The sequence below is a fragment of the Drosophila virilis genome, chromosome 3, assembly GCF_030788295.1.
Source record: "Drosophila virilis strain 15010-1051.87 chromosome 3, Dvir_AGI_RSII-ME, whole genome shotgun sequence".
NCBI classification, from domain to species: Eukaryota; Metazoa; Arthropoda; class Insecta; order Diptera; family Drosophilidae; genus Drosophila; species Drosophila virilis.
In genome coordinates, this window is record NC_091545.1 from 24,091,511 (window position 1) to 24,118,213 (window position 26,703).

The 26,703-nt window shown below is 44.7% G+C and overlaps 4 protein-coding genes and 2 long non-coding RNA genes across 13 annotated transcripts in view; 4 read left to right on the plus strand and 2 right to left on the minus strand.

The window, feature by feature from the left end:
* The window catches only part of bbg (big bang), a 134,041-nt gene extending 125,896 nt beyond the window's left edge, over window positions 1-8,145 (plus strand). For 6 of the 7 annotated variants that reach the window (XM_032435165.2, XM_032435166.2, XM_070207792.1 and 3 more), the window contains 5 exons: window positions 3,771-6,559; window positions 6,633-6,761; window positions 6,834-7,272; window positions 7,338-7,475; window positions 7,534-8,145. In XM_032435165.2, coding sequence (XP_032291056.1) covers window positions 3,771-6,559; window positions 6,633-6,761; window positions 6,834-7,272; window positions 7,338-7,475; window positions 7,534-7,682 — 3,644 coding nt within the window. In that variant the 3' untranslated portion in view covers window positions 7,683-8,145. Of the gene's footprint in view, window positions 1-3,770; window positions 6,560-6,632; window positions 6,762-6,833; window positions 7,273-7,337; window positions 7,476-7,533 lie in introns of those variants that run through there. The other variant, XM_070207791.1, reaches the window with a different exon arrangement.
* Window positions 8,146-9,412: 1,267 nt separating this feature from the next.
* LOC116650712 (uncharacterized) lies at window positions 9,413-11,664 on the minus strand. Of its 2 annotated transcripts, XM_032435170.2 has the most exons (4): window positions 11,320-11,664; window positions 10,648-10,947; window positions 10,065-10,579; window positions 9,413-9,990 (listed from the first exon to the last, which is right to left on the minus strand). In XM_032435170.2, exons 2-4 carry the CDS (start codon window positions 10,883-10,885, stop codon window positions 9,667-9,669), a joined length of 1,077 nt encoding a protein of 358 aa, XP_032291061.1. In that variant the 5' UTR covers window positions 10,886-10,947; window positions 11,320-11,664; the 3' UTR covers window positions 9,413-9,666. The 2 variants fall into 2 exon arrangements, with proteins under 2 accessions (XP_032291061.1, XP_032291062.1); XM_032435171.2 differs by lacking the exon at window positions 11,320-11,664 and having other exon boundaries at window positions 10,648-11,070.
* A 783-nt stretch (window positions 11,665-12,447) lies between these two features.
* On the plus strand, window positions 12,448-18,575 carry LOC116650711 (streptococcal hemagglutinin). Its single transcript, XM_032435169.2, has 2 exons — window positions 12,448-12,744; window positions 15,442-18,575. The coding sequence occupies exons 1-2, from the start codon at window positions 12,600-12,602 to the stop codon at window positions 18,528-18,530; spliced, it is 3,234 nt and encodes a 1,077-aa protein (XP_032291060.1). The 5' UTR covers window positions 12,448-12,599; the 3' UTR covers window positions 18,531-18,575.
* A 94-nt stretch (window positions 18,576-18,669) lies between these two features.
* Window positions 18,670-19,092, minus strand: LOC116650714 (uncharacterized). Its single transcript, XR_004303757.2, has 2 exons — window positions 18,816-19,092; window positions 18,670-18,743 (listed from the first exon to the last, which is right to left on the minus strand). It is a non-coding gene; the product is annotated as an uncharacterized lncRNA (long non-coding RNA).
* A 69-nt stretch (window positions 19,093-19,161) lies between these two features.
* LOC116650713 (uncharacterized) lies at window positions 19,162-19,918 on the plus strand. The gene is made up of 3 exons (XM_032435173.2): window positions 19,162-19,538; window positions 19,599-19,676; window positions 19,734-19,918. The coding sequence occupies exons 1-3, from the start codon at window positions 19,256-19,258 to the stop codon at window positions 19,787-19,789; spliced, it is 417 nt and encodes a 138-aa protein (XP_032291064.1). The 5' UTR covers window positions 19,162-19,255; the 3' UTR covers window positions 19,790-19,918.
* Window positions 19,919-21,433: 1,515 nt separating this feature from the next.
* LOC116650630 (uncharacterized) overlaps window positions 21,434-26,703 on the plus strand; it is a 33,646-nt gene continuing 28,376 nt past the window's right edge. The window contains exon 1 of the long non-coding RNA XR_004303640.2: window positions 21,434-22,111. This is a non-coding gene — a long non-coding RNA (uncharacterized lncRNA). The remainder of the gene's footprint in view (window positions 22,112-26,703) is intronic.

The following is a 26,703-nucleotide window of genomic DNA, read 5'->3' on the forward strand; positions in this document are numbered from 1 at the left end:
TATCCATCAAACGACGCATTGAACACTTTAAATAATTGCACATTGTGGCTGAGGCTTTAATAAAATAATTAAAATGAAATATGCTACGTTCGCCATAGCTCCAACCCGAACAATTGCAAAGATCAGGGGCTCGCGAGCGGGCGATGATAAAAAACATCAGCAAACCACGAAGAATCAGCGCAGAATGCTAGCCATGTTAAAAAATGTGCGGGCTACCAATCTACGCATTTTTTAAGCCATTTTATTTTCTGTTTCTTTTGTTTTTTTTCGCATCTCTCGACGTCAAAGGAAGACCGACAAGTAAAATGCGAGCGATAAAATGTTTTAAAGAAATTGCTGAAAACGAGCAAAAAAAAAAAAGAAAAATAAAATATTAATTTCAATTATTTACGTACGGTAAGCAGCACGCAAGCCGATTTTCCAGCGATTCCCACGTTGAGAATCGCCGAGAGGGGCGCATGGTAAGTGGCATTTTGTGCGCTAAATGCGCGCAATTTGTTACAGGATTTTTATAGCTAAACAGAAGGGAGCACATGGCATGGAACTCTCTGTAAGCTGTGTGAAACTGTGGGAACAACTATGCTATGCAATTTATAATTATCAGCGGTAGGTGGCGCTGCGGTGCAAAGTCTTATGCAATCGTCGCATGTTGATAACAGCGGAAGTTATTAGAGCAAGCTTCGAGTTATGCGAGCCAGTTCCAAAGAACTTTAAAGCGTAGCGCAGCGTTCTTGGCATTGAAATTCCCAACCCGGCGGTCGCTTTTGTTTCACTCGCTTCTAATTAAAGACGACACTTCGGCATGTACTCGAAAGCGACTCGTCCGGCGACAGCACGGAAATGCCTCGCTTCAAGCCTTGAAGAATCGTTTTGATATATGGAGTACCAAGAATTATATTATTTCCAGTTGATTGTAGTGCCAGTCGCCGGTCACTTTATACATACTAGTATGTAGTACGAAAATAACTACTTACGCATGCTTTGCTCGGGCCAACTCAACTTCAACAGTTTAACTTGATGCCAGTTCAATTCTTCAATAAATCCCATTGACCATTCAACCTGGCAACTCTTAACCTTTCACACATCGATCGCTCGCTGGAGCCCCTGAAGATTACAATTAAATTTGGCCAGAGCTCGCAGCGGGTTGCCAAATGTGGAAAATAAAAAGATATATACATATGTAAGCCGAAACTGTGCAGAAATGAACTTCAGCACCGCGGTAGAACGGTGTTATTTAATTGCCAAAATGCCAGGCAAACGCAATCTGAACAGATTACAAATTATAAAATTGTGGCAGGTGTCCCGCACTAGCCAAGCCAGCGAAGCGAGCCGCCAAGTCGACTTTTTGAGCCTACATTAAACATCCATTAGATAAGAATCAATGGCCAACACGATATGCATAATAAAGCGCGGTTTCGGCCAAACAAAAAGCCAAACAAGCTGCCAAATATCTAAACACTAACTAAGAGGGGCGCCTCATGTTACACTTGAGAGTTGAAGATTAATTGTTGCTGCCTGTCGTAGGCCCACGACTAGCGGACAGAGTTTAAAAGTTCGTTTGGGGTTGAGAGTTCAGGCTCAGGGAATACTCTATCTGCGGCTAATTTGATTAATTAAGCGTGGTATTAAAATTGTTAATCGCATTGAATGGCGAGCCCAAAGGGCTTTTTGGATTAATAATCACAATTATTATTAAATATTATGTGGCCATAATAAAAGCTAATTAGCTGCCGCTGTGCCTAATTGCTGGGAAATGTTCTGCCGCCCTATGCGATTCTCATGGGCCGTTCTGCCAGTCTGCTGCTGCTGCTGTGTCATAAACACCTATGACATGACCAAAAGTATACGCTTTAATCATATGACTAACTGGACGCATGACGTTGTTTAATCAATAGACTTTTTGTCAGCCGCTGCTTGAATCACCTCGACGAGAGGGAGATAGGCTTACATAGGTTTGTTAATATATATGTACATATATGAGGCATGCCCGACTCTCGATGACCGAATATTTATTTTGGCTTCACTTATCGAACGGCGCTTGCTGATTAATAAAATGCTGACGATAGTTGTGCTTTTCTTGAGGTCTCTGCCGAGACTGAAATCTGTAAAAATACACGTTTTAAACACGGGCAAACACTTCTAGGTCTTTTCCGCCCATCGAGTGACGCCCTTGAGCCCTTTGGCTCTGCATTTACATTAAACATTCACAAGCTTCTTTTTTTTTAACCACATTTTTTTGTACTTTAATTTTTGCATATGCGGCTTAAAAATAATATGTACATGGTTTGGATTAAACAACGTCGCGCCGTGGCTTGTGCGACGCTTACAAATGCGAGAGTTCATTAACACTGCAGAAAGAACAGAACCTACAGCTCCCAGCAAAAAAAAAAAAAATAAGAAAAATTAAATAATTTTCAACTTACAAAAAAAAAAATAAATTAAACCACGCAGCGGTTTTCATTTAAATGAAAGGTAGCCTCGCATTTAGTTTATTCTCGCTTCTTGTTTTGGTTTCATTAAAAATGCAAATTTTACAGCATTTCTTTGATGTTGTTGATATGTGGGCGGTTTTCTATTTGACGAAATCGAATTTCTTAATTCAATTTCATGCCAAACATAGAGAAATTGCTGAATAAATTTAAACGCTCGTTAGAAACTTGATTTGTGGCCCGAACAACGTTAGATAAATATTTCAGACTCGCAATTAATTAAGGTTTCTGGCCTGGGCTCAACTCCCCCTAACGAATGACCCCAATATGCAAGGCGACCGCAAAAATCTGTCAACCTGCACTGCCAACCTGCTGTTGGCCAAATACTTGAGGGCTTTTGTTTTTGTTTTGGTAAACAACTCTTTCTATTCTTCTTGATTGGCGAGAAACTTTCGCTTTTAGCTTTTTCGCTGCCGAATTGAAAACCTTTGTTGTCCATAATTTGTTTATCCGAATATATATCTGGTATCTCTGACATTATTATAACTACTTATTATTATTACGAATATTACAATTGTTGTTAGAGACGTTTTGTCAACCACAACAATTTTCAGCTCTTGTGCTCTTGTGGTTTTTAATTGCTCCACGCCGAAAATAGTTGGGTTAGACGTAAGATCCGCCTTAACTCTGGGTTAGCGCATAATGACAACTGTTTCGCTTTTTTTTTTTGGGCGAAAGTTTTCGGCTTTGTTCGCTTTTTTTTCTTATGCATAATTATAGTCTTGTAGGAGATTGCTGTTTAAACAGTTTCTTTTATTCTTTTGCACAAATTCTACATTCACAGCTTACTACTCGAACTCAGTTTACCTGTAATAAGAATACCTTGTGAAATACCATCCTGATGCTGTTCGAACCTATCCAATTTGTTTATATTCCTATTTATAAATAAAACCAATTCCTTTCGCCATTATATGGTTAAAAGACACATTTAAATTTTGAGAAATACTTGAAACTTTCTGTATATCATATGGAATCGATAACAAATCGATAAACCTGCTTATCGATAAATGCACATGTTATTAAATCGAATTAAAATGAATACATTTTAGTAGCATATTTTCTGATATTTAATTCATTCTGAGTGAATATAATACTAATAAATAGTTTTAGATTAATATCTATATCAACCTATCGAGTTATCGATAAATGTGTTTCCCCTATGATCAGCCACAGCCCCCTCCTCACCCCTTACACATTATTATTGTTATCTCCATATGTTTGCTCCTCGTGTACTTTGCTAACCAATTCCTTTTCCCCTCTCTCTGCCGTTGCCTTTTACAGATCTTGGTACCCTTAACAACCACAACAGCAACAACATTATCAGCACAGTTAACAACACAACAGCAACAATAGCAACAACAGCAACTGGAATCAGCAGCAAAAAGACTCTGGTGGCCACAGCAACGGCAACGGCAACGGCAACAACGACAAAGACTTTAAATTCGACTCCGACTTCGACCCCGAGTTCCACTTCGACCCCGACTCTTAGCCAGAGTTTGCAGCAGAAGCACAACAACAACAAAATGGAGCTGCTGAGCAGCCCAGCAATAGCAACAACAGCAACAGCAACAACAACAGCAACGACTACAAAGCAGCTGCTGGCGCAGGATTATCTGAGCTACGCCTCCCCACCGACCTATTCGCGTCTGCCGCCCGATGGCCATGAGTTTCCGCCCAACTTCAGTGAGCCGCTGATTATGCATCCCCAATCGCATGCCACGCGCCTCAAAGCGGAGCTAAGCTTCGAGCACAATAACAACAACAACAACAACAACGACAGCAACAACAAACTGGAGGCTGCACCGCCCCTGCCCAAAACGGGGCCACCGCCCACAGTGCCGCGCAAGATGTATCGCCAGGATCTGGTCATCAATGTGGAGGATGCGCGTCAAGCTGCACGCGCCACAGAGACGCCAACAAAATTGGCAGCAACGCCATCTAGCGGCGGCGTACGTGATTACCAACGTTCCTTGAGCGCGAGTGCGCCACGCAAATCCAGCGATTGGCGCAAAGACGAAAAATCGGAGAAATCCGTACGCGACAAAATTGCCATGTTCTCATCCAGCAACGAACTGGACACCATTGCGCCGCCCACACCCAGCTCTAGCGCCAACCTCTCCAACGCTACCTCCACCTTCTCCCGCAAGCCGCTCAACATGAGCAGCGAGAATTTGTTGGAGGCCGCCTCCTCGACGCCACCACCGTCTCTGAAGACACGCGCCATGAGCGTGGAGAACCTGAACGATGCACAGCGTCAATACCAGCTGGCCAAGCAGCTGCCGCAGCTGCACGTGGCCGATTCCATGTACTCGCTGCACACACTGACCATGCCCAACAACAGCAGCAGCGGCAGCAGCAGCAGCAATAGCTACAGTTACAATTATGCCTCGCTGCCGCGACGCAGCCATGGAGGAGTTGCCTCAGCTGTGGAGCGCCGCATCAGCTTCTCGGGTGAGGGCGATGCGGCCACGCGCAAGGCGGCCATCACCAATATACTGGAGCAGCGGCGTCGCAGTCTCTCCAAGCTGCGCGGCCTAGTCATACCGGAGCGGCCGCAGCTGCTGGAGCCCATACTGGATTTGCCCGAGATCAAGAGCCAGGTGAAGGCGGCCAGCGGTGAGGACTCCACGGACAGTGGCCTGGGCGAGACACGCCCACTCAGACACAACATCAACAACAACAGCAGCAGCGGCGGCAACAGCAGCAGCAACAACAACAACAACATAAGCAACTATCGCAGCATATTTGCGACTGTTCAGCGTCGTCCGCTGGAGTCGCAGCTGTCGCAACCACCCGCAAAGCCGCCACGCACTTCGCTTGCCAGCGCCCTAAGCATGCCCAGCAGGATTAATCTTTGCCAGCAACAGCCGCAGCAGCAGCAGCCGTTTTTGTTGGACCAGGAGAGCGACACAGATTCGGTGTTCTCGAGCACGGCGCGTGTTCCCACGCCGCCAGAGAAGTTTGCGCTGACGCGCACGCTCAGCTCGGAGACAAACACTTCGATAGCCAGCTCAAACACATCCACGCTGACGTCGGGCTCCTCGGCCGGCTCCCAGGCCAGCTGCAGCTCTCTGGGCAGCACGCCCACAGTGGACCTAACGCGACGCGTGCTCAAGTGCCAGCTAAATGGTAGCATCAGTAGCAACAGCACTGAGCTGGCCTTAAGCAATCGCAAGAGCATCCTGGCGTCGGCCAAGTGCCGCAGCGCCAAGAGCCGCGGCCAGGACAACAGCAACGACAATGACAACGACAGCACCGATGGCGAGGCCTGCGTCCTGAACGGGCGTCGCCTCAAGTCCAGCTACAAGCAGCAGCAGCAGCAGCAGCAACTACAACAGCAGCAGCAGCAGCAACTACAACAGCAGCAGCAGCAACAACAACAACATCATCTGCTGGCCAAGCAGCTGGTGGTGGACAAGCTGATAAATGTGGCTGCCTATGTGGAGCTCACTTCGGATACGGACGACAGCAGCCGGCGCTCGGATACGCCGGCCAAGATCAGTGCCATGTTCATCGATGAGGAGCGCAAGGCTAGCTTCAAGGCAGATCCCACGCAGCAGGCCAAGCTGCGCGTGGTGCAGGCCAAGCCCGTGATCAGCCCGATGCCACAGCGCACACAGACACCAAAGCGGGAGCTGACACTGGGCACCACCAAGTCGCAGACCACAGCCGAGCTGCGCGAGAAATTTGAGCGCAGTGCAGCAGCAGCTGCTGCGCCTCAAGTTCCGCTGCCCATGCACAAGGCGCTTGCCACAGTTGTTGCCACGAAGCCGCATCACGAACGCTTCAGTTCCCTAGACTCGCTGGCCTCCAGCTCGTCGGGCGTTAGCTCCACAACACAGAATGTGAGCACCACACAGGAGACGGCCACCGAGTTTGGCAGCTTCTCATCGCTGGGCAGCAATCAGAGTTTGATTACCGCACAAGATGTGCAACAGATTGTCGAGGAGGCCGATCCGCCGCTCAAGACGCCCGAGGCCTTTATCATAGTGCTGCAGCGGGATACGCCGGAGAGCAGCATTGGCATCACCCTGGCCGGTGGCTCCGACTACGAGGCTAAGGAGATAACCGTATGTCCTAAATATATATATAAATATCTATCGCATAAAACAGCTTTTAATGCTGCTTCTGCTGCTTTTATAGATCCACAAGATACTAAGCAACACTCCGGCTGCCAAGGACGGACGCCTGAAGAAGGGCGATCGCATTCTGGCCGTCAATGGCATGAGCATGCGCGGCCTGACCCATCGCGAATCGATCAGCGTACTAAAGGTGAGTTTCCCTGCATATTAAACTGCTTCCTTAGATTATCCTAAGCAATATTCCAATCCTCTCTCTTGTTAGACACCACGACCAGAGGTTGTCCTAGTGGTGACACGCTCCGAATCGTTGGTCATCAAACCGCTGAACAAGAAACGCTCCTCGCTGGGCTCGCTCAGTTCGCTGAATGAGAAGCCCACCGAGTTGGATTACGAACGCAAACGCAACTATCATAAGGCCTCACGCTCTCTCGATCTGGACCTGGACATTGTATCCAATGAGGGCGGCGGCAGCGCCACAGTGCCCAGCACACCGAGCACGCCCAGCACAGGCACCAGCAGCCCCCAGCAGCCGGCCAGCCTGTTGGACGAGGTGAACGGCAACGATGCGGAGGCCACCATTGCCACCATTCGAGCACGCCGCCAGCTCTCACGCGGCGATGCGGCCAAGCTGAGCACCAGTGAGCTGCTTGAGCGCGCAGCAGAGGCTCGTCATGCCATAGCAGCTGAGATTCGCGCGCAGGGTAAGTCCATAGCGCCACAGCAAGTCGAATATTTAGTTATAACTAATTTCCGTTTCCTGTTGCAGCTGAGGATGCTGCTGCCGGCGGCGGCGCACGCTGCGTAGAAATTGTCAAAGACAGCTGTGGACTGGGCTTCTCCATAGAGGGTGGCTTTGACTCGCCGCTAGGCAATCGCCCGCTGATCGTCAAGAAGGTTTTCATGGGTTAGTTGAATGCCATTTGTCTGGTGGCTCCGTCCTTAACTCCCATTCTCTATCGTAGGTGGTGCTGCCCAGAAGACCAATCAGGTGCGCAATGGCGATGAGATCCTCAGCATTAATGGTGCATCCACGGCGCGAATGACCCGTGTTGATGCCTGGAACTATATGAAACAGCTGCCGCTGGGTCCGGTCAAAATATCATTGGCCTAAAGTTGATAAGCTAATATGATAAATAATGATATAGAACGCGCCACAATTTCTTAGATATAAGCAAAAAGATATACACAAAAAACAAGTTGCGACGTTTTGTTTCTGCATTTAGAGAACGATCTATATACAGGTAATCGTAATCATATATATTTAAATAATTTAAAGTGCAATTGATATAAATTTTCTAATTTGCGTGGGGTGTTGCATTTACCACCGCCCAATCATTATTATTATTATTATTATTATCATTATTATTATCATTATTATTATTATTATATATATACAAACATATACGTTATATATCGATGAATGTACATAACTATCTTAACTAATTTACGTATTTAAATCTTGAAATCGATGCAACGAAATGGAAATTTTTGTAACAGTGGTATTTTCTTATACATTATATTGGTATACACACGATTTCCAATTGCACACCACACAAAAAAAAAATAAAATAAAAGTTAAAGAAATACACAATCAAATTATAACAATAATATTTTATATATTTTATGCCATAATTTATGCGGGAACGATATATAAATAATTATTTTATTATTTAAACAACTCTAAAATCAATGTTTACATTTACAAAAGTATTTGCTAAAAAAAAAATATATACATATATATATAATATAACATATTATGCAAATTATACAATATTCACACTTGACTTTTAACTATGGCCTTAAATTAAAACATCTTACAGTTAAACGTTGCCAGTTAAATCATATTAAAACAATTTAAAATCACCTTGCCTCAAAAGAAAGTGTTACAAAATCTAAAACTAAATTTTCGATTTCGTTTGCATCCTAAAAGTATGCAACCCTTTTTATACATTTACATAATTTGTTGACTTCCGATTGGAAAGCTTAAGAGCTGCAGCTGTTGTACTCTGTGCACAAAGTGAACAAGAGTATATTTGTTTTCATATTGTCCGTCCGACTGTCAATATATACGCCAATTACCGAGGCTTGCCTTGGAATATATATATATATATAAACATGAACCTGCAGCTTTTCACTAATCACGACTTCTAGAAACTCCTGCCAAGGCGTTGTCGATAGACAAAGCCGATATACTCTTTCAAGGAAGTATATTGTTTTTCTGCACTGTCCCTGCTTCCGTCCGTTTTTATCTACTTATTTTTGCCACTCCAGAAGCAAGACTTGTAGCTTGGAATACATAATTGTCGACATCCGTATCGAAAAGAGTGTTGGGAACTTTTGGGAAAATATTTCCCACTGCTCAAGAAAAGGAACTGCTAATAAATTCCCTTTAAGATTCGCCAAAATGGTTTATTTTCCACATCCGCTCTTTAAATTAAAAACACGCTCAATTCACGAAAGAAAATATGTATTTTTGAGAATTATTCAAATATTTATGCTACTATTTTCATTGAAAAAATGACGAAATAATTCAAGCGAGTTTTAGTCAGTTACTAAATAGTTAGTCGCACTTTAGGCAACAAAAACCTATTGAATTATTGTCCGATTGTTGCTAAGGCAGCTGACATACATACAGTAGCTATCATACATAGTTGGCAGTCTGAGCATAATAATGTTCCTACTTAGTATAAAAAAAAAGGTGTTGCACACGGATAGTTCCTAAAATACAGTGTTCCGATTCCATACTGTCCGAAACTATTTGAGTCTCTACCCAATTATCGGCCCTTGCTAACCGCCCATACCGTTCTAGGGTATAGAAAACAAAAATGGCCTTAGAATCAATTGAACTGTTGCAATAAAAGTCTCACAATTTATTTGTATCCTGATTTAAACTTATTTAAAATTATACAATCGTTTATGTAAATATGTATTTAATGTATTACATTTTAAAAATAGTAACGTCTTATAACTATAACTATACCCAAAAAATAATGGGTATGTGAAATTACTGTACAGCGTAAATTCGAATGGATTACACAGCTCCGTTTGCTGCTGCGGCCGTCTTTGGGCATTAGTCGATTGAATGTTATTTCTACTTAGAGATCTTTGGAGGGTTTCGGCGCTAGCTTGGGCAGCTGCAGCGTTCCCGAGCAGCCCAAAAGGCCCAAATGCTGCAGAGGTAACGGCGAGTTGGTAGCTCCAGCCTGTCCATTGGTACGTGGTTGACTACTGGCATTCTCGCCGCCCTCAAATATATCGCTGAGCAGCTCGTAAACGCGTCGCTTAAAGAACAGTTTCTGATGGAAGTTCATGTGCTTCATTTCGGGACGCAGGCCCTGCAGAAAGGCATCATCAAAGTCCATGACGGGTGGCTTTACATCGGCGGGCGTGTCTTCAGTGTCAGCGCCGACTTCGGCTGGCTATGGGTGACAGAGGGTGAGGTGATGGCAGCTGTAGTACATTAAGAAAGTTGATAATTTATTCACATGCTTACTTCGCTCGGTTTGGGTGCCTCGGTGACCGTGCGTCGCCGTTTTTTGGTCGGAAAGGGGCAGGTTTGGGGCACGGCATTCGGCTGCACCAAATCCTTCGGCTTCTGGTCGTCCTCATCGCTCAGCGGGTGCAACTCAGACTCGGGTTTATCCTGCGTTTGGCTGGCGACACTCTGCGCATGCTCCTCAGCCACCCACTCAGAGCTATCGGTGCTGTTCTCATTTTCGTGCTCATCGCTGCTCAGCGAGTGTTTTATATGGACCAGCGCGCCCACATGCTCCTCATCATCGTGCTCGTTGTCATCATACTCGTCGTTATCATCGCACCTGCGATTGTTGCTGTCACGTGACCGTCTGCCCTTCACTGGCACAGGCACGCCGGGCGTGATGTGCTTTTTGAGAAACTCAAGTTCCTCGCTGAGATAGTAGGGCTTGACGCGATTCGAGCCGCGTTGCACGTTGATGGATCGCGCAAAGCTGGTGCGGATATTCCTAAAGCGTTCCTTGCAATTATCAACTGTAAAATTGTGGAATTCGATTTATGCGAAATCTATAGAGCATGTTGCTGTGATGCGCGCCACTTACCGCTATCATTCATCTCCTTCGATATGTCCACCCAGGCCTGCTCCACATGAGATTTGCGCATGTACGCCGGATGCGAGCGATCGTACATGCAGGGATGCTGCTCCACCAAACGGCAGATCTTCGCGTTTATTGCGTGCAGCTCCGGTGTTATCGTCTTTGTGGTCAGTGCCGCCACATACAAGCGGCTTATACTTCTTTTGCTGGACTTGATGCTGCCGGTGCTGCGTCGTGTGTTCATTGTTGTTGTTGTTGCTGCTGCGGCTGTTGTTGATGTTGCTGCTGCTGATGTTGCCTCGTTCACTATAAAATAGCAAAAACAACAAATTATTCGAGTCGTCAACTGCGCAGCAACACAGTCCCAAGCAAAACTGCAACTTGGTTGCGTCCGTTTCCAGAGAAACTGTCAGCGACGCTTACGCGCTCTCTCGTCTCTCTCTCTCTGCACAAATACACAGACACAATTTACACACGCATGCCAAAACAAACCATTGCGCACAGGTGACAAGAGAAACGAATTCTAGTTGCTGCATGTCCACACGGAAAATGCTTCAGACATTTCTGTTGCCTGCAGGGCGCAACAGCTGTTTGGCGCGTTTTCTGTGGGATGCCAGCAATAATTACATTTATTGAAATTTGCCTGCGCTTGTGTTAGCTTGAGCTACGCCCGCCTACCTGCAATTTGTTATATCTGTTTATTGCTTTTTCCACTGGTTTTGCTAAGATTTGCAGTCGCTTTTGGTTGCCTTTTGTTGCTGTTGCTGCTGCTGCTGCTGCTGCTTCTGCTGTTGCTGTTGTCGTCGCTGCTGTTGCTGCCGCAGTGAAATTGCTGTTGTGTTGAGTTTCGTGCTCGCACACTATTACAATTTATTTGGGTTAACGGTTACTCTCGCGCTCTCTCTCTCTCTCTCTCTCACCAACTTACGGACGGTGTTGCTGTAAGGCGTTGATAAGAATATTGAAAATGCGACAGAAAATCCAACGTCAATGTGTTCATTTTTTTACAACGCTCAACCATAACTTGTTGAGTATATAAGTTATTAAATTCATATATTTTAGACTGCTAAACGCTAACAGAACCAAGTCAACCAGCATCTAAAATGAATCATATACATGTATACATATGTATGTACATATGCACGTATTGTTATTGTCGTAAACAGCTTGTTTGCCGGCAAAAAAACAACTCAATTGGTGCATAGGCGTCGACAGTATAAATAACAACGAGAAGGGGCCTGCTACATATTGTGCCGAACAACCCCCGAAATATCAGCAAATAACACGACGCTTATGGTCACGCACACATTCACAGCTACTCTCTCAGAGAAAGAGAGTGAGCGAGAGCAGAAGCATTGCCAGCTTTAAAGCAGCTGCTACAGCGAGTCGGTTATTAATAATACCGGCTGGCAATGATGTTTGATCGGTTGCATATGTATACTGTAGAAATTCTGTTGTACGTCGACACCCTGTAATGTTACAGACTAACAATATTCAGCAATATTCGCTTTATTTCTATCTGCTGCAATACTTTTGTGTCAATCGCCAATTCAATGTGAATAAATAAGATGTATAGATGTATTAAATTGCATATAATAGACGCGGATATGTATTAGAAGCTGCAAATAAAGCTTTGCTGCAAAAGGAAATTGCTATCGAAAGAAATCGGCGGCGGCGACGACAATAATGCAACCCTCTAGTTTGGCCTGCCAATTTAGTTTGCATCACATTCACAAATACCAACACAATCGTCTCTCTGGGCACTCTCGCGCTCTCTGACGGCATGTACACGAATGTGTGTGTGCGTGTATGTGTGTCATATTCGCAGCTGTGTCAGTTCGCTTTACGTACGACGCGTGTTGCTGTCGGACAAGTTTCTCGCCAGTTTTGAATTGAAGTAAAATAAATATAAAATCAACTCAAAGTGCTCGCTAGTGTGTGTGTTTAGTTGTTAAGCCATGTCTGCATTTAAATCAAATGCAAAACTGTGCCGCGCAATAGAGAATCAACCGATTCTATATGATCAAAGTCATGAACATTATAGAAAAAGACTACCATCAGAGAACTGCTGGGATTTGGTTGCCTCAGAGGTGGGAGAGTCGGGTAAGTAGTGTTGCAAAGTGAGCGTGCGCATTTGCGTTTATCGTTATCGTGTATCGCCACAGACAAGTGTTGTGTGGCGACTGTTAAAAGTAAGTTGGCAGTACTCAAAGTGTTGCTAATTGCCAAATTGCACGTGCGCATTCAAATTGGATTTAACTAATTGGAACTTTAAAATTTACGTTAAATTATTTATGGTAATTAAATTTGATATTTCTTATTAAGGATTTTAGGTAAATATTGGTTATAAATTCAATATCAAATATCAAATATAATTAGGACTCCTTGTAGCTTTATTTAAGAGCATGTTTTTATTTTTAAATTCATATTTTTAACTTTATTAATAGATTTAATCGTAAATGAAACTTCAACCGAATTACTACTAATTTAGTAACGTCAAAAAATCAAACGAGCTTAAATCGATAAATTTATATGTTTTATCGAAACTTACTTTTATTGCCATTTTTTATCGTCAAATTTAGAATTTGACTACACTGTACTTTTTCACCTGACATTTCAAAAGGACAGCAAAATTTTCAACTCAATTGAATATGTTTTCGCATGAACTTTGAAAATTGAAAATAATTATAGATTGTCAAACTGTTGAGCTTAATTAAAAGCTTATAGCTTAAAAATTAAAAATACATATTTTCACATATTCTTAGATTAGTTTCTGCGTGTATTTCGCTAGCGATAAGTTTCTTATTTTGCAGTCTAAAGTTACACAAATAGATAGTTTTCATGCAAATGGTAAATAGCATATAGTTTTTTTTTTTTAATTGTCTTTTGAACGCTTTTAAAGCTAGTTATTGGATAAGATATAACGAGGTTAGATGCAGTTAAATCTTATTTAGTTACTTCCTAAATGACAATTTTGACAGATGGACTTCGCATAAAATACTTCAGTCATCGACTCCTTTTTGAAGTTACGTTTTGAAAGTCACTGAATTGCAGTTTTAAAGTCACTATTCCAATATTCGAAATACTTTACATGAAACTGGCAACTTAAACATTTCTTAAGCGATTTCTATAACAAATTAGACTCCAACATATTATCTCTTTGATTACAACTTTAAGTCAGTTAAAAAATTTCTTTAAAATAATGCGAACTCGTCATTTTATTGTCATAGTTAATATATATTTAATTATATTAACTGTTAATATTCCATATGTTCAATAGCTCGAGAGCAGCTCGACAATTGAAATAATTTTTCTTGGCTTGTTCATCTCTACTCAGAAATCGAAATTTGCTCTTTGTATTGCTCTTGAAAAGATGGCTTTGACTTATGTATCAAAGCCACATCCTGTCAATTGAGTTGCTTGTACTGTTAGCAATTCGTGTTTCAAGTCAGTTCCTGAAAGTTTCTCGACTCGACCAGATCGAGCGGTTGTGCAAAATATTTCAGCGAATAATTAAATAATCTAAATGATATGAAATTAGTTCGTTTATGCAATTAACTCAGTTTTGTTAAGTTCTCAGTGAGGTAAATCAAGCTGATTTCGATAGATTTGTTTCGTGTTTGAGTGATTGTGAAATCGATTCCGTGTCGTTTTACAGCGTGAATAACAAAGCCCAAGAATGCGAGAAGCTGAAACAGGGACAATGAAAGAAATAAACGTATTCGAGCTTCCAATTTCGTCACTGCGAAGGTGATTCTGGCCAGCCAACGCCGGGTATTTTATTTTGGTCTTGAAAACGCGATTGTTTTAATTTTTGAGGCAAACAAAACAACTTTTCCGTTTGAGATTAGCGAAATTTGAATTGTTAAAGAATTGATAAAATCCATCCTATTGTCCGTTCATATACTTGTGTATCTCTGTATTTTTCTAAGCAAGCCTCGATCAAGTTTAAGTTTTACAAAGATCCTCTTCTACTCTACGTTAAATGAGCCGAGTTCATCGAATCGGAGTTGTTGTAAACACGCTATAGGCCAAAAAATTGAGTTCTAGCACAAGAATTTTATTTTATTTTGGCGATAAATGTGCAACCCAAAACTTAAAACACGTAGCTTTCTTAAGATCGATTGAGGATCGTAAATAAAATTGCTGCTAGAAAAATTTCTTAATGCCTATCATTGTTAGCCTTGACATCGGAACAGTATCGGAACTCCTTTTTTTTAAATATAAGTTTTATTGTCGAATAGCTCCGATCGAAAGAATCGATTGAATATTGAATGCAGAAGGAGATTTTATTTCCAAGAACATCTGCGTTCACTTCTCAGTTATAGTTTCTTTTATCTAAGTTTCTTAAGAAAGTAATTATGATAGTTATTTAAGTTAAGTTTTGGATAAGAGATGGTATTACGAACATAAAACAAAAGAGTTGTATACTTTTATGGCATGATAATTTCTGAAAGTCGAAACTTGAGCAATTTGAATGCACACGTGTTTACATTTATGGCACTTATTGAGCTAGGCTTAGAGTCAATATATCGGCCAGATTACCAGGCAGCCTGTCGGAGCTGAACATCTGTTCGGATTTTCAGCCTTATAGGCTCAGGTATCGAAATAAACCACCCACACACACACACCCACACCTACAACAGCTACACCGACCCAACCCAACCCAACCCAACCCAGCCAGCCAGCCAGCCACCCACACCCGACCAGGCAAATGTTTCGATTACCTGTGACCCGATCTCTCTGCCAACTTCACACTGTAGCTACATATATCTGCCTCTCTCTTTCGCACGCGTACAGTGGAAAAGTGCAAGCGCCGCTGGCGTCAGATTCGCAACGATTATGTCCGCTGGACGACATCGGACGAGCATCGTCACCGCAACGGGCTGAAGCGACCGGCTTTCTACTTGGCCGAGGAGCTTAAGTTCTTGAAGCCGCATCTGTCTCTGTCCGACGCAGGTGAGCAGGAGAGGGAATCGCCCGAGCCGAAGCGAGAGCGGGATAGCAAGAGCAAGAGCAAAGAGCCGACGCTCGATGAATATAAAGGCAAGAAAAAGGATATTACCGAAGCAGTGGAGGAGCAGCCGCTGGCTAAACTGAAACAGGCAGCTGCTGGCAATATGACCCCGGAGCCCGACACGAATAAACCAGATAAAGATAAATCAAAGATTAAGGAAGAAAACAAGCAGCAGCAGCAGCAGGAGAAGGAGAAGGAAGAGCAAACGGAGAAGCAGGACAAAGACAAGTCGAACGCCGCAGAAACGGACGAAGTTGCCAGCGAGGAGGAAAACAGCTCCCATCCCGACGACAAGGAGTTGTCAGAGGGCACTGCCACGCCCACAACATCATCACTAGGCTCGGTGGCCAGCTTCGCCGGGACCAGCAACAGCGCCGTTGCCAAACAGCCGGAGTTCTTCATCAAGCAAAGCAACACAAACTCCTCATCCAATTGCCTGATCATTGGCAAGAAGCCACCAGTCTCGCCGGCCACGGATCCGCTTTACGAGCAAATGGCCGAGGACAGTCCCGATGAGACCGCCAGCGTGGGCGGTGGCCGGCGCCTGCGTCGTGCGGCCAATCGCATCAAGCAGCTGCCCATCCAAAAGGCAGCCGCCGAGCAGCGTCTGACACGGCTGCAGCGCCGCAAATCCATGACCATTGCTGCGGCCAACAGCTTGCGCAGCTCCACCTCGCCCGTCAAGATGACCCCGGTGCCCCGGGCCAGTTTGCCGGCGAATGCGACCCAAGCGAAGACGCATGCGAAGGCCGTCAAGCCGTCACCGAAGCCAGCTCTGCCTAGCACACGGGATGACATATTTCCGCGTCCTCGTTCCACGGCACCGACGGCACAGCAGCTGGTGCTGGCCCGTCGACCAGGCCCTGTGCCTGGCCAGCAGCAACAACAGCAGCAGCAGCAGCAGCATCCACATTCTCAAGCCGGACAAACAACTCAAACTGTGCAGCCGCGTCATCATTTCGGTGTAGGTCGTCCGCCGGGTCCTGCCCGTCTCGCTGCAATGGCTGCTATAAACAAACGTCCACTGGCTACGCCGCCAGGACTGAGAGGCAACTTTGCCGGGCAGCGCGCCCCAGCGCCAGTCAACATCATGGAGAACTTCAAGCAGCCACCGACAGCCACGTCGAATTCGCAGCCTCAGCAGCAGCAACAGCAGCAGCAGCAACGTCTTGTGTCCAGCAGCAACACGTTGGTCATCAGCACCACGAACTGCGCCGCGAGCAGCAACAGCATAATGAGCAGCACTTCCAGTTCCACGCCCGGCTCGAGCTTTTCAACGCAAACGGCCTCGATCACGGCATCGCCCATTGTGAGCACAACTCCGCCGGTGCTGACCCTGATCAAGCGCTGCGAGCGCGGCAATCAGACGGAGTGCCAGGATATATTCTCGGACGAGCACTTTCTGGATATGGTGCGGCCGCAGATGAAGGAAATGAATCCGCGCCAGAAGATGCACTTCAAGCAGAAGATCTTTCAGGCCCTAATGGAGACCTTCGACGATGCCACCGACTTTCCCAACAGCGGCGAGGTCCAGCACTTCAATATTAATACGCCATCGGGCTTCGATCATGTCAGCGATGGCGAGTTGCGTCTCATCCGGGAGCTGGTCAGCATGGTGAGCGCGGCCAAGCATACCAGCGATCGAGCTGCCAGCAGCTGCCCCCCAGCTGCGAACACGCCCAATCAGCGCATGGCGGCCGGCAAGCCTCCAAGTGTTGTGCAGCGCATCTTTAGGCCAGCCCACGTGCAAGGAGCAACTGCCATTGGCGACGACAAGAAACTCTATCGCATACTCCAGATGAACAACCACACCAAGATCGTGGCCGGAGTCAATGCATCGGCTGCTCTGACGGGCGCTGCCGGGCGCAAGGACAGCATTGACAGCAATTCCAGTTCGAACACAATTCCGCTGACCAGCGGGCCCAGCCGTGTGGGCACCTTCATTGTGCCCGGCAGCAGTCCGAAGACACCGCGCGGCATCGTGGATCCCTTGGAGGAGCTTTTCAGCCATTCACCAGGCGCCTTTAGCAAAATGACGCCCACGGCTGCCACGTCCGGAATCTCCTCCAAGCCCGTTCTTGTGCGTCAAATGGGCAGGCGCTATTCGGTCTGCGGCGCCGGTGGTCCCAGCACAGCTCTCGCCTCCGCCTCCACCTCCCCCGCCGCGGCTGCCAATGCCGCCCAGCTGGAAGCTGCGCTGCTCAAGCGACGCATGGCGCCCGCCTCGCAGACCATGGTGCCGCCGCCGCAACGTCCACGCTACTCCCAGAGTCCCGTGGGCAGCAACCATATTGCCGCCATTGCTCCGGGGAATAGCTTGTTGATGCGCAGCGTCTCGTCCGGCGGCCAGAAGCAGCCATCGCCCACTGGGGGCGGTGCGGTGCCACAGAAAACGCCGCAGATTGCCAGTATTCAGGGCAGCGCCTTCAATGAGTTCGCCACGCCCACCTCGGTGCGCAGCGGCAACTCGTCTGGATCTGTCGGCAGCTCCGGCTCCACATCCATATCGCCGCTGAAGCGCAGCATGATCGTGGCCAATGTGAAGGGCAATGCGGGAGGCCAGCAGCAGAAGCCATCGGTGTCCACGGTGCGTTCACCATTGAGCGCCGCGCCCGTGCCGATCAAACAGTCGACGTCTCCGAGTGCAAATGTGGCCAATCTATTGGCCGATTCTCGTGCCCAATCCCACTCCCAATCCCAATCTCAATCCCAATCCCAGCCGCTGCCACGCCCCGCGGCCAGGCAGCAGGCCGGGCGCGAGGACTCCGAAATGGCGGGCATCATTGCGGCCGACGACTTCGACATGGGTCGCCTGAAGCGCGAGCCGCAGGACATTATGGATGACCAGGACGCCGATATACTGGGCATGTAGGTGCGCAGCATAAAAAGCAGCCAAAAAAAAAAAAACAATTGAAAATATACATTGAATTTGATAATTGCGTTTATTAGCCACAAACAAATGTGGAGTAATTTTTGTAACATTTAACATTTTATTGATTATTTACAATCTCTTATTTCATTTATACTTTCCATTTTTACATATTGTGTCTAAGCCATTTATTTGAGAGATTCGAATATTACAAAACTTCAGTCGTTGAAGACAAATAAAAACATTATTTTTTTTTTCAAAAATATAATATGAAAATAAAGTATTTACCTGTTAAGCGAAAAGCCGCTAAATCAAATTGTTTTGCTCGGGTTTCAAGGGTCGCACAGGTAGACGCAAGCCGAACCAAAGATCTCTAAATAGATTAGTAATAATAATAATAATAATAATAATAATGGAATAATAGAGTCCTTAAGCACGCGAACCACTTAAAGATTTCGTTTGATTTGATTTCTGTTTTCTTTACTTGAGCGAAAGAACCAATAAACAACTTTTGATTTTGTGTGAAGCACACGACAATATTTATATAGATGTTTATATGGCAGGCCAGATATTTCTGCCAGACGAGAGAATCTTATCTGAAGAGGCGCAGTAGGCAGCTTGTAAATTAAATATTGTATATATATAGATTTGATAAGGGCCGCGCATGTTGGCTATAAGAACAAATTCCCAGCTGGCTCGCACGTTTAGTTAACTGAAGAGATTCCACAATGAAATACCTGGCGATACTTGCTCTGCTGCTGCCCCTCGTCTATGGCGCTGCGGTGCCCCATTTACAGCTGCCCGATGCCGATCTGGTGCCGGACATGTCCACGGCCGAGGATGGCATGATGCTGGCCCCTGTGCCGGACATGTCGTTGGCCAGCGATGCCGTTGACACGCCCAGCAAGCGTCAGGTGCCGCCCTTCCGCTTCATGAGCGCCCAGCTGGCCAACGCCGACATTGACCAGGTGCCCGACATGTCTGTGGCCGCCGATGCCGAGGATAACGAGAGTAAGTTCCGTGCACGATTCGTGGCCAAGTTGCAACCGTTCTAACTGTGCATCATATCAGCCGTCAAGGTGGAGCCATTCCAGGCTGATGCTGATCTTGTGCCCGACATGTCCGTTGCCGCCGATGCGCTGGATCAGGGTGAGTTCTAAACCATCTTTCAAGTGCCCCCACACACTGAACCCCTCTCCCCAACAGTCGCCGACAATGCCGATCTGGTGCCCGACATGTCCGTGGCCAGCGATGCCGAGTAGAGGCCCGATCCCGCTCCCACCCCCCTACACCCAACTCACGTCTAATTTATAACTAACATACGTATCGTGTATTGTATTTTCTAAGTTTTTCTAGGCAGCATTAATAAATTTAAAAGGTTTAGCAAAAAAGCTGCGCTGATATGGCTGATAACGTTGAGTGCTTTGGGCACACTTTTTTTTTTTTGTTTTTCCAATTATTTTTTAATCAAAAATGTGATATATTGCGAATTTCCCTCAATTATCTGTTAGCATAGTGGAATTGATAAGAAACGCTTGAGTTCTAACGAGGGGCAGTTTGATACAAAAAAAAAAAAACACAGTCACAAATTTGTGCTGTCTTAAATTGAGCTTTTTATTGCATTATTTGTTTATTTGCAGCTGATCTTAACTTTATATTATGCCTGTTCCAGTCGCACAACAAATTGCCCTCCATTTTGTTGGCCAATTACATTGAAAAAAATCAAATAAAATCTGATTAGTTTTGCGTCATGGTCGTAGGTTCGTTTGGGTTCCCGTTCAACTAACACAATTCGTGTTTATTTTTTCTCCACGGGTATTTGTCTGTTTTTGCTCTTCTCATTCGCCTTTGTGTTGGTGGCTATTAATAAAAAGGAATTAACGGCAAAAACCGGACCCACACAAAGTGCCTGCGATCCCAATGAGGCACATGACCATAAACAACAAGCCACCACATACATACATAGGTTAATGGCAAGGGGTGAGTGTCAGTGTGTGTGTGTGTGTGTCTAAGTGAGAGAGCGGCCTCCTCTCGGCATCTCCCTCTCTCTCTCTCACTCTTTGTTTTCGTTGTGATTTTCACACAAAAGCGCTAAAGCGGCTACTAAATTACGTGCTCATGTGTTCTAGTTTTAGAGGCAACCGACAAAGCGACGCGACATTCGCGACCACTCCCCCTCCGCCCACGCTGCTGCTTGCGGATAGGCCGCTGCATAAAAGACCAAAGCGCATTTGGTGCGCTAATGAACCGCAGCGGATCTGACCAGCAGCAAAAACCAGAACCAGAACCAGAACCAGAACTGGACCAGACGCGGAGTCGACGGTTCAACTACCTTTTGCCGCATATTCAAAACGTAAAAATACCGTTTAAAAGTGTAACAATGCTGTTAACCATTGCAGGCTCGTGCCAGAAGCGATGGATGTGCGGCTGCGGGTGGGGGGTGGGGGGTGCGGGGTGGCACTCGACTGGCCGTCGTGTTGGCGCTCTAACAAAAGCCGCTTTATTAAACTGGATGTGTGCGATATATGTATGTGTGTGTGTGTGTGTGTTATTTTTTGTACATAAGTAGGGGTCAGATGTTGGGAAGGGTTAGCCAGATCAAGCAATTTATTATCTGATGTGTGAGCTCATTAAATTTAAATCTTTAAAGTTTTCTTATAGATCAAATAAGTTAGCAACCGTTATCGGTTAATATACATACAAAAAAGTGTATGTATGTATGTGTGTATATGCGATCGTATCTGTTTACGCAGGCAAACGCAATATAACTGTTCCTTGAGTCCCATTCATATTAAACAATGCCTCTGCTAACACGACTCTCTCTCTCTCTCTTTGACCAACCTCCTCAATGCTCTTACTCGCTCTTAGTTTTCGCCCTTCTTTGCGTTACGCGTTCATTCAAGTCAAGCAAAGTAACTGCTCGATTTTCTGCAGATCCTCTTTAGTATCAAAGATGCTATTCATAAAGTTTCTATTTAACTGCAAGCATACAAAAATCTGAATTAAAGCACAATAATTGCAAACCGCTTTGACTGTAGTCCGATTTCGATTGTGTTAGTGTGTGTGTGTGTGTGCGTGCCTTTTTATCTACTTATTGGCGGTTTACTTATTTCTTTATATTCGTGTCCGGCAAAAAAAAAGTTGCACAGAAAGTTCAAAGGCAAAAGGCATTGCAGAAAGCAAAGTTAAGTTTCGTTAAGGAAACGAAATGAAATTTCTTCGGCAGCGCCGCTCAGAACTAAAAGTGAAGCGATATGCATAACAACAAAAGTTCAGCCTCCGCGCCCCCTTCCTTCCGCCGGAGCAGCGCGGCAAGTAAATGAAGGCAGCGCCGTTGACGCCAGCAGCGAAATAAATGAAAATGCAAAAGTGGACGAAGTAAAAAGTTTTGTAATATGCAAGCGCAGCGAGTGATTCTGCGGGGGACGCAGACAAGAAGCAAAGAGCAGAGAGCAGAGAGCAGTGCAGCAACAGCTGCAGTCACAGCAAATCAACAATTGCGAAGAGTGCAAATAAAACGTAACGGGAGCAATGTGAACAACTACAGAGAAGAGATTAAGAGCAGGCAGCCGCTGTTGTGCCAGGTTTAGTATTCCATTCATTAATTCAAATTTCGAGTAGACCATGTCTATATATACATATGTATGTATGTATGTGTATATGCAAGCAAGTGTGCGGTGCATCGCGATCAATAAGTATACGATTATCAGAGCATCTGTGCAATACCCAAAACCTTTCTTCACTAACAATATGCTTATGACTTGTTTTCATTTGACTCTCGATAAGATAAGTCCAAAGAATAGCAACAAGAAGCAAGAGACAATGAGAACGCGATGACAATAGGGTAAAGGAAGAGAGCAGTCAAACAGCTCTAGCGGGTTGTAGTGCAGCTCGCAAACAATAGATGGCGCCACAGTGGCTAAGCAAAAAGAAAAGACACACATTCTACGTAACGCGCGAAATTCGAAACTTTTTCTAGCTAAACAAAAATAAAATATCAAACCATGTTTTGACAATCTTATGACCTGATGCAGGTCGACAGCAGGAACTTTGTGGCTAAGTAGAGACATGCCAAACTGACGCATGACAGTCCAAAGTGACCACCCCCCCCCCCCCCCCCCGCGCGCTCTCACACGATTAGTTTAAATGGCAAAAACAACAACCACAACGGTCGACTGCTGTTGTCAATTTACAGCTATGTCATTTTGACAGCCCCGACCAGAGCGAGCGAAAAAAAAAAATGACAAAAAATTGCATAGAAGAGGAAATCCAGACACAAATACATGCATACATGTGCAAGTAGCATGAGGGGTGATTTAAGTGTATTTGATTTATGACAAGAGCACAAGAACAGAAAAAAAGGCAAATGGACAATGGCAATATCCGAAATTCAGTTAAGTGCTGTAAACCGCTTGAAATCAAATAAAAGTATTTGATTGCCTTTGCTAATAAGCGCTTTGTGCGGCCGCTAGCCGTCAGATGGCGCCCCTGCTCATTATGAGTGTGAAAAAAAAACACTTACAGGTCTGACAAAACACGTTTTAGCTTTTCCTTCTCACACTTTTTTTTTTTTGCCCGCACATCTTCCATTTTTGGCGAGTCGTGACGGGGTGTCGTCCGCTGCTTGTATAAGATACGTTTTATGGCTTACTGTTAAACTGCGAGTGTGAAGAGGGAGGGGGCGATGAAAAACAATATGGCGGCATGCTGTTAGCGTGATTACAGCTGTTATTGTTTCCGGTCGTGTTGTTCTTGTAGTTTTTGCACTTTAGATTAAACATAACGTGAGGCTGTTAACTTTTATGACAACATTGGGCCAACTGTGCGGGAAATTATCAATGAAAATTGTCAAATATGAATTCTCGAGTAAAACAAGATACATTCTGTAAATAAGGGAGAGTAAATATGAGTTGCTATCCTTTGAGTTTTTTTTTTTTTCAACGCACAACAATATAATAACAATGGCTGTCAAGATAGCACCACAGCAGCCACTTATTAATAAACTTAAATATTGCTGATCTCATTTATCATTGTGGCACCCGCTCTTGACTTTAATCAACATTCATTTGAATAATCCCATAGAAAATAATGTTCGTGTCTCATGAATTTTGCATAAAATGCGACATTAAGTAAATAAATCAATTCCACACCGCAAACTTAAATGTCATTCAACAATAATAAATAAACACAACACAATGCAATACGACACACAACCGCACCGAAACAAACGGCAAAAGAAGTACATTAATAAATAAATAAAAAAAAAAAATAAAAATAAATAAAAATAAAAAATTGAAATCACACGCAAATTGCGCAAAAATACGAATAATAAAAATAAGCGCCTGTCAAAAAGAGAAACGGCAACGATTTTCCCATAAAAAATAAATTATTTTCCCATAGAAAATATAATTTTTTGCTTTTTATGGTATTAACCATTTTCGTGACCCAACGAGGCGACGCGACGATTGCTGAGGACGATTCATTTTCGTGTGGGTGCATTTTGGCTATTTTTTATTTTGGCTGGCAAAAATAAATTTAATTAGCTAACGATTGGTCGCAGCGTGCCTGCTGCAAAGTGAGAGCGAGGGGGGGGGGGGGGGTGGGTGGCCAAGAGCAGGGGGCGCGCAAAGTTCAGCTGCTGCTTTGACATTTGGCGTTTCTACAGGCGGCAGCAGCAAACGTGATTGTCTCTCTCTCACTCTCTCTCTCTCTCTCTCGCTCCAACTTGCTTGATGCAGCTTTGCCGTTTTCTTATGCTTTGCGATAGCAGTAAATATTTTGTTCGACTCGGTGTGCAAAATTTGCACCGCATCAAAATTTGACTCTAAGGCGTAAGTGTAAAAGTGAAATGAGTGCGATTCGCTGCTGGCTGTGTAATTTGCCAGCATTAGCAATTGGGGCCATAAAAATTGAGTTGTAAATTTTATTCGTTTCGTCTTTGGCATTTTTTCACACTTAGCAGCAAATGGCTTATGTTTTGTGTGTGGAAGAGCAAAAGAGAGATGGGGAGAGTGCGTGCGCTTTGAGTGCAAATGAGTTGAGTTCTTAGTGAGTGATAATGTGTGGGATTTAATTGTGAGCTGCGCAGTTATGGTGCTTCCCAATTAGAAAATCGAATTGGATGCCAACAGGAAATGCTTGCGGACACATGTGTGTGCCTGTGGGTTCAGTTGCATGGGTTTCTGGCAAATTTCAAGTTGAATTTGATAACATTATTGTCTCTTTTTGAGCTTATCTACAGAAAAGCCGGCACATACGCAACTGTGCATGTACTTATCAATGTCGTTGCAGCTGTGCTGCCAAAAACACATTCTGTCCAGCAAGCTACAGCAAGACTTAAACACAAACTCACACACACACACACAGATGTCACTCAATTAACATCGGCCAACAAATGCAGACACTGTCCAACACTGTCCAAACGATAACCAGGGCTAAGGAATGCATGTGTGGCAGGCAGGGAAGAGTTTGGGCTTGGCTTGCACCTGCATGTGTGTGTGTGTGTGTGTGTGTGTGTGTGAGTGTTGCAAGGGAAAATTGCAGAGTTTCCAACTGAGTGGCAGAAAATGTTGCCCCAACCTTTGCTGGCTTCAGTGCCTGAAATTATGGCAAAAGGTAATTCGAAACAGGCCGGATTCTACCTTATTGATGCAGCTGCTGCAATTCAATCCTTTTGGAAACCTTCAAACAATGCTGTGCAGAAGGCACTTTGTTCCTGCCACGCCTCCAACCCCCTAGCTTCCTCCCTCCGCACACCATACAATTGTCGATAAGTTGCCATGGTGCAGTCAATTAAGCCAGGTCTCATTCCCTTCGAGCCCCGCTCGTGTTTACCTACGCAAAAGCTTCGTGTTCGTGTTCGTGTTCGTTGTACATAAGTCGTGCTCTTTATGGCACATCCGGTCGAGCACATCCGCATCCTGTCGGGGCAGCTGTTTAGCCAACTTATTTATGCCACTTGCTGACACTTAATGCCCCCAATGCCACACCCACACCCACACACACAGACACACACACACACACTAGTTAGTTCTTTGTTTTTAATTTGGCTCCAAGGAGCTGTGTGAAATTCCTTTGGCAAAATGAAAATTCCTTTGGAAGGTATGTTTATATTATTGTGAATAGTTTACAGGATATATGCACATGCAGAAGCCGAGCGGAGTTCGTTGTTCGTCTGTCTGGCAACAAAATATTTCCGCAGTTGCATTAACGCTTTTCACTCCGACGCCTCCGCCTCTGCCTCTGCCGCCGCCCCGTCTGGAATTTATTGTCGCCGTTGTCCTGGCCAATGCACCTGAACAGCTCCCAATAAAATGTCCTGCCAATGCTGTCGGTACTGTTTGGCGCATAATTAAACCCATTTGTTGCCGGTTTCGAATTCGCAGAGGTCGCCGAGGTCGATTTATTGCATTTTCCAGTTGGTCTGTATTGAAAATGCGGAAATTTATGTGGGCGTGGCAGGCGAAACATAGAAGTACGTTAATTTATAAGCCAATAAATTGGCGGAGAGCATTAGAAGTTGATGTCGAGGGAAAATCAATTACCCAAAACTTGCCAAGTTTTCAGAACATGCAATTGAAAACTATCTCGACTTTCTTTTTTCACACGAAGATTAACGAGACATTTGGGGATTATCTTTGAAGAATCCAGCATTATCTTCGCACAACAACTTTTTGTGTGCCATTTGTTATTTGTGCTTTTATTATTCCACATTAAGTTTCACCCATTTTCCACTGATTTGCATGAAATGTCTCTGCTCAGAAATACCAAATTAAGCCGCACATTTTTCAGCATTTTTTAGCGCATTTATCGTAGATTTTTCTACAAATCTACTCGCTCGCATTCCCATCTCATCTATAACAGTATTCAGAACATTTTCAATCAGCTTTCCACTCCAGCTGGATTTCATTTCCCAAGTCCACGTAATTAGTGTTGTAATTTGTCTGCTGTTCAAAGTTTTCTCCGCTTGAGTCTGGGCCTGCAGCCAAGTGTGTGCCACCCACATTTGGCCACATTCATTAACACGTTTGTGCCATTTTTTGTTGTTGTTGTTGTTGATGTTGTTTTCTTTTTTTTTTGGTCTACAAGTTTTGTAAATACTTTAAATACGGCCAGTGCATACGGCTTTGCCTGCTCGTTCTGCTGCTTTTGGAAACGAATCTGCAGCAATTTACGC